Source organism: Zerene cesonia, chromosome 16 (genome assembly GCF_012273895.1).
Source record: "Zerene cesonia ecotype Mississippi chromosome 16, Zerene_cesonia_1.1, whole genome shotgun sequence".
Taxonomy (NCBI): Eukaryota; Metazoa; Arthropoda; class Insecta; order Lepidoptera; family Pieridae; genus Zerene; species Zerene cesonia.
In genome coordinates this window covers 7,262,466-7,270,201 of record NC_052117.1, presented here as the reverse complement: position 1 = coordinate 7,270,201, position 7,736 = coordinate 7,262,466, and the positions used below count along the sequence as shown (strand labels likewise).

Sequence of the window (7,736 nt, the reverse complement as noted above, 5' to 3'; positions counted from 1 at the left end):
GATCAAGTATCGGTGAATTACAGTAATAATTAATATTATATATATATATATATATATATATATATATATATATATATATATATATAATAAATAATCATTTTAATTATTCTTAGGTATACTATAAGTACACTTACTTACAATTTAGTGGTACATATTATTCATAATCATATACCTATTTATTTTGTAAATCGTAAAAGATTGTCTCTGCAAATTGATAGGAAAAATTGTGTTTTAAAGTTATATTTAGACCATGTTGTATATATTTTTATTTGTTTATTAATAAACAGACATTATTAAGTTGGAAAACGTTATTATATGTTAGAAAACAGCAAATGAAATTAAAAAACAAAATCCATCGAAAAACATCATCAAATCAGTTATTCTTTTACATTCATATTTTTTAAATAAAAGCTGATGTTGCCTTATCTAATTATACATTGCCGCCCAAAGCCACATATAAATAACGAAATTAATTTTTAAAAATTAAGCCCTAAGTATGGCTTAGCATCCCTTGCATTTTAGAAAGAGCTTTATTTACATAAGTAAATCGTTGAACCGGCGGGGAGTGGATTAAGTAATTAATTATGGAAATGTGTTAGTATAAATGTGAATGTATTATTACTATATACCGTCACGCGTTGTGTGGCCGCACCTTTATCCAATGGAGGCAAATTACAAATTCAATTCATACGGAATATTTTCATAAACAGTTTACTGATATTTAATTGAATTTGTTACATGTAATATCTGTTACCTTCTTTGTTATTGTATATATACTTTTGATAGGACACAATCATCATGTATACATGAATTTGATTATTGACATGGAAACTACATATATAGCTTACCTTACCTATCTATATATATACCTATATATATATATATACCTTTTTCGTAATAATTCATTAAAAAATGGAGACGCTTTTATTACTAATTTTTTTTCTATAATTGACTTAAGTTCACTCTAAACTTAAAAAAGGTACAGAATTTATAAAATTTTACACACATCAAAATAACAGGATATTTTCAATCGCCTTTTCAATTGGTTAATGAAAGTAATTTTGGAATATTCGAAAAAACGTGAAAATTATTAAATATTTATAAAATGCATATTTAAACATAACATTCACATTGGTAGTAAATAATGAATCACAATTACATTTAATATCAGTTTTAATCGAAGCATATTTGTTCATCTGACTGCACTAACACATCACCCCACTTATATCATAGGTGATTGAACCCAAGCGGGCGCGTCGACTCTATTTCATTTTTTTAAATTAGTCAAATTACTAAAGTTACGAGACATGATGGTATTTCATTAATTTTATAAATGCTTTGACTTTCTATTGTCCAAAGATTTGGACTAAAATTGTATTAAAGTTTTTAATATCTGGAATAAAATTAATTTACAATAAACAGATAACTAACTCTCAATAGAGTTATTTCAAAGAAATTTGTAAATAAGAGATATGATGATGATAATATACTGACTTTGCTTAAAAATTTCCAAAGTTTCATATAACTTCCCACTTAAAACAAAACCATTTTAAAAATGAGAACATAAATATTTCAAAAGCGACTCATAGAACCAACGTAGCTGAGTAACTTCTTGTAAATTTCTTAATATGCTGAATTGGATGCGTCGCTCCTTAATACTTTAATGTATCATATTTAGGACGTCGCATGTTGTGATACTCCAGCCATTAGTAGATGACTAAACGGTAGCAGTTTAATTAAAAGCGATGGAACTTTAATACTTTAGAATATTCGATACACGTGCGTCTTAAAAGATATAAATACCATAAGTATCTTAGTAAATGGTACCTAAAAATATCCGAGACGATCCTAACAAATATACAGAGGTACTAATGAGTTCATTAAGAATACAGAGATGTTTATTGACTTTTATTCAGCACTAGCTTTCCGTCAAAGAAAAAGATAGAAAGTCCGAGACTTTCTTCGCCTTGTTCCCGTATCTGTTAGCTTTCCGGGACAAAAGCAATCCTGGAAAGCTAACTAAAAGCTCATATGTCCTTTCACAGGTCATAAACTATAAATGAACTAAATCGAAATCGGTTTAATCGTTTGGGCGTTAAGAAGAGACAACATTAGTAAGGATCACACTAATATTATTAATGTGAAAGTTTCTTTGTTTGGATGTTTATCCATCAATCACGTTGAAACTATTGAGCCGAATCTGATGAAATTTGGTATACATAAAAAGTGTATGTGCTGACTTGGGTGACAGGATACTTTTTATCCCGATTAAATGCTCCCTTGGGTTAAAATACAACACTTGATATCCGTTCGCATCCGGGACGAGCGTCTATTATTATACTCACATTCTCTTTAATAAACTCGGGTTCTCTTCAATATACTCGCTTTATTCAAGAGAACCTTATGGGTTTTTTGCATATTTTAATTTTGATTCAATTTCCACTTTACCCTTAAAACAATGTAGTGGCAATATTTATATCTATAGGTACACTGTGAGAATCCTTTACCAGGGTATGGTACATCTCAAGCCACACTGTTATGTTTCCGTGTCTAAATAACATAGGTATATTTTATCACAGACTGCGAGCCTCTCCAGAATTCAATAAATTGACAAAGCCCAACGATAATGTATCGTACTTGTGATTGAAATTCATTAATTACAATTAATTGTAAATCGAATAATGTATGTGGCGTAGTATTTGTTTTACTGTATTGTTCGAATTTAAATCATTAACTTGTTTAAAAATATGTTTATGGAATTTGTGAATGAAGAGTTAGACGCATAAGCAAAACTTCTTATCAATACATTGTTTTATACATATTTCGTCAAACAATAACGTTCTTTAAACATATGCCTGTATAAAAACATAGCTTGTCTATGTTTAATTAGAAGTTGTATTGTTTTATCAATTTAAGAGAAATAATAACGTGCATCTAGTGCCGTTCTAGTAAGGCATTCCCTTTGCTTATAATCAACTACGTCTCCCTTTGACAATCTGAAGGCTCGGATGCCCGCTTGGCTTTAAATTAAACCAGGATACGTATAATTAGATGTCTGCTCGCAATATTGATTCAAGTAACAAGTAATTGCAATTGTTCATCCTACTAATATTATAAATGCGAAAGTTTGTTTGTTGTTCTTTCACGCAAAAACTACTGAACCGATTGCAATGAAATTTGGCACGTAGACAGCTGGACAACTGGAATAACATATAGAAAACTTTTTATCCCGATAGTCCTACGGGATACGAAATTACGCGGGTGAAACCGCGGGGCGCAGCTAAAACTTAATAAAAAATCTTCTGTTGTTTATATAGGTCTTTTTATTGTACCTCAGTCTAAATATGTACAACGCTGCCCGTCTATCGATAAGATCGGTTTAAAGGCTTTCTTGGTTACTTATCTTCCGTATTAACTAGAAGTTTATACAAAAATATCAAAATAGTTTCAAAAATAGATAAATTGCAACTGTTTCCTGTCCAGTGCACCTTGAATTAATATTGACAGATCGAAAGTCAATATTTATCCCTACTAAAGAAATTGTACAAATTCCCAAAGAACATTTCAATTATATAATATATACATTCAAAACCCATCTAAACATGAATAACTTTAAGACTAGCTGTTTCTTTATACCATTATTTCAACTATTTAAAACAACATTCAACTCAATGGACACAATTAACAATGTTTTATAAAATTAAAAACTGAAAAATCGTACAGCTTTATTTTTATGTATTTATCAAGTTTTCGTTAGGCAAATGCGATTTTTATGTTCGTCGTTAAAGTTGAGTGCAATTATAATAGTCCCTTTACAGTCGTTCTTGACTTAAGTAATTGGCTTCAATTAACAATGATTAAGGCAACATCTGCAACATATAATACGTATGGGAAAAACTCATTCTATTTATAATGTCTGTTTTTTATATTTCTATGATACAGGTTATTATCTGTGAGGTTTCCGCATTGAAATCGAAAATAGTTTTTCACATTTAAAGAAAACACAAATATGCTATGGAAATTGAGATGAAATGGGTTTTCCAGGAAAATAAATATATACGTTTTCCTTGATAGCTATGTGTGATAGCAAATAGTAAATAATCAAAATGTAAATTGGTATTTTTTATGAATAGTGGACAATTTCCTGAGAAGTGAAGTACATTATTTGTATAAAATAGTACATTATATATATTGTGCTTTGACTTTAACTCGAATGTTATCAGGTAGGCTTTAAAAAACAAAATTAGCACGTATTATGTTTTTAATGAATTGTTGCTTAATCGTAATAAATAATTGTCGTAGTCAAAAAATGCAAGAAACTGTACATAATATCAAAGATTTGGGTAAACAAAGATGATCCTGTTTATATTATACTATGGGTACACTCTGACTTCACCCGTGCTATATATATATAGATTACATCGTTGAAGGATCCCGTACATACATAATGGTGAAGGAATTTTTGAAATCAGTCTAGTAGTTCCTGAGATTATTCAAACAAAGAAACACACACAAGCTTCAGCTTAAGATATTCCGTGCACATTAAAAATCGCAGTTAGTATGAGCAAGCAGTTTGTAAAATGTCTCCTAAAATATTCTTTACAAACTGCTTTGTAAGACCTTCATACCTTACGCTGAGATGCCTCAAATGCGTTAAGTTTTCGGAGGGAGTTAACAAAAGCTTTAATTATTTACCCGAAATAAATTTGGTAACTTCAGTTTGAAACTGATATTTATAAATCAACTAGCTGCGCCCCGCGGTTTCACCGTACTTCGTACCCCGTACCCCGGTATGTTTGCCTATATGTAATTCCAGTTGTCCAGCTGTCTACGTGCCAAATTTCATTGCAATCGGTTCAGAAGTTTTTGCGTGAAAGAGTAACAAACACACAAATTTTTTACATTTATAATATTAGTAGGATATAAGCTGTAATGTATAATAATATAAATGAATGACAAATAAAACTACTATTTTATTGTTTTTTTTTTTTATATGTATGCGTTTTATGGACTCACAGGACCACTTTCTTTGTCAGTTTAAATCAAATGACAGCATTTTCCTATATATTTCCTAAACACAAAAGCAACCACGTCAATCTGTTTAAAACTCACAGATCCTATACATCCTATATATTATGCTACTCCCCTCCTCCTTTCTTAAGAACGTCGCTTTTTATGTTAGCAACATATTATATTAGTTAAATTATTTAATTTCACTAAAAGCGCAGTCTCAGTTTGAAATATTGATGAAAGAGGTTAAAAAATTGGACTAGATTAAATTGATCAGTGTCCAATTAATTTACTGTCTTCTCTTGAAATTGCGTAGAAAAAAAAAACAGTTTCAGGTACGTTTAAAAGTAAAGATTTGTGTTTTCTTAATGAGACGGACCGTTGGTAACAGACTAATGAGATAACCTTAAAAAATATAGGTATTATAATACTCAATTTAAAGAAGAAATCAAATTTGTAAAAATGATTTTCTTTATAATTTGGATTAGTTATTTGTTTAAGCAAAGGGAGTTTCCTAAAATGCTTTGACATAGCTTTCATTATTATATCTACGTGGGAAAAATGAAATAAATTTATTGCATAAGCTATTGTTATATAAGCTAGTTCTTGTTGATGTAAAAAATTAAGTTATAGACCCCTCGCCAAGTATAGTCCGGATGCTAAACACATTTCAGTACATCAAGGAATATATTTCGTTTCGGATTTAGTAAAATAAGTCTTTGCTAGACTTAGCTTCTTAATAATCCTCTGCTTGAGATAGAATCCGAGACCTAATAATGGTTCGGTAAACACTGGATTGAGGACGTTTAAGCTTGGAGCAGACCACGTGATGTCACAGAAATAAAGTTAATTTATGCCATAGTGGGCAACCGATGTGTGGTTCGCCTGATGGTTAGCGATCACCACCGCCCATGAACATTTGGGGTAAGGTATTTTCAAAGGTGTTGCTTATTTTTAAGAAATAAGGGATGAGGAAAGTATAAATGACATGAATAAAGGAATAGAAAAGTGGCCTTCGCGTCAATTATAAGCATTTTGAATTTCTCATTCATTACAATTGGTTCACATTTGTAACGATGAGTACATAATAATTTAGTATTCGTTATCATAAGATTTAATATTATAACCTAATGCTCGGCCCGATAATAAATCTACTTACCTAGCAATAAAAAAGTCTGGACTACATTTTTAACACCCATTTTAGAGGCCATCACAATAGATTTAATTGTTACAGTCACTGATTAAACGGATCACACAAAAGTACAAACAGTAAACATTAAAACACGTTCATTTTACAACGAAGTTTTGACAATACTGTAAGTAGTAGGTATCCATTTATGACTGCGCGCGCGCCGACAATGGAAATTTATTAAAGTCCCTACGACCAATGTGGGTGTGCTCATTTATGTTGATATACTTTGATAGTTTTGTTTCTTGTTGTCTTAGCCTGGCGTAATTTCATAATTTTGATATTTAAGAGCAACGTCGTTTGAAAATTATAAATATTTATATTTTTTCACTCAATATGTAAATAAAAAACATATTTTTTAATTTGTTAAGGCACGAGGAACGAATAAGAAAAAAAAACGCACCACGGGTAAGTCCTGGGTGGACAACTAGTCTATAATATGCCTATCTTATTTTTCTAATATAGTCTTTTAAATTATTTCAGAATCGATCGCGTCTTATATTTCATTAACTGAACAATTTAATTACCGTATTTGATTAATTCGTAGCAATACATTTATGAAACATCTATTCATAATACTTTCTACTTTATGAGATAATATAATTACATTGAACAAAAAATATTATTATCATTCTCCGTATGTAGGGCATATTCGGATGCCAGTTAATGAGCATTCGCAACGAAACATGGATTATTAATGCCACACCTCACTACACGATTTATTCCGCATCGATAAATACAATTCCATGCAGTTCATGATTTTGCATAAATGACCAATCCCGACACAAACGAATGTACTGATGAATAATGTCCAATTTAAAACGACCTCTTCGTTTTCGATCATAGACCGTAGTCGAACCTAATTGGAACGATTGTTCGAGAACGTAATAGTTATCCGGGTTCATTTTACACTGGGTGGAATGCCTTAAAAAATAATAGGCGTAATGATCAGACGGTGCACACTAATTGATTGAACGGGTAGTAATTAAGGCGAATCCTCAAAATGATTTTAGGTTTAATAGACAATGTAGTGCAATAACAAAGCGCTTTGTTTAATGAGTTATGTAACGCTTTACGGTTAAAACTAAACAACTGTTACAATATAAATTTAACTATTTTTTAATTGTTGTTGACGACAGCTGTAATATGTATGGTCAAGTAAAAATAAAAAATTATCAAAAAACTATAATTAGCTTTTATAGAATAGTAAAATAATGTATATAAAATATGATAATTCTTAATATTTTTGATGATAATTGAAATATAATTATATAAATATATTGTATTCGCTGCATTAGTTTTTTAATATTTCTGAAGTAGCTTTATAGGTTATATTCATATTATATTAATTATATTCATATTCAAATTCAAATTCAATTTTTTTGAAATTTTATTTAATTTTTTATCAATGATATGATAATTCTTTTAAATATTTCATATACATAATATAAAAATAAAACATAATTAACAAAAAACAAGCTTTTCTAAAAGTTTTTCTAACAATATCATGATATTTAAACTAGAAAAATTTACATTT

At 29.8% G+C, this 7,736-nt stretch overlaps 1 protein-coding gene across 1 annotated transcript in view; it reads right to left on the bottom strand.

The window, feature by feature from the left end:
- The window catches only part of LOC119832871, an 18,663-nt gene extending 12,327 nt beyond the window's left edge, over positions 1-6,336 (bottom strand). The window contains exon 1 of the mRNA XM_038356671.1: positions 6,170-6,336. Within this exon, the coding sequence (XP_038212599.1) occupies positions 6,170-6,221 (52 nt within the window). The 5' untranslated portion in view covers positions 6,222-6,336. The remainder of the gene's footprint in view (positions 1-6,169) is intronic.
- Positions 6,337-7,736: the final 1,400 nt, after the last annotated feature.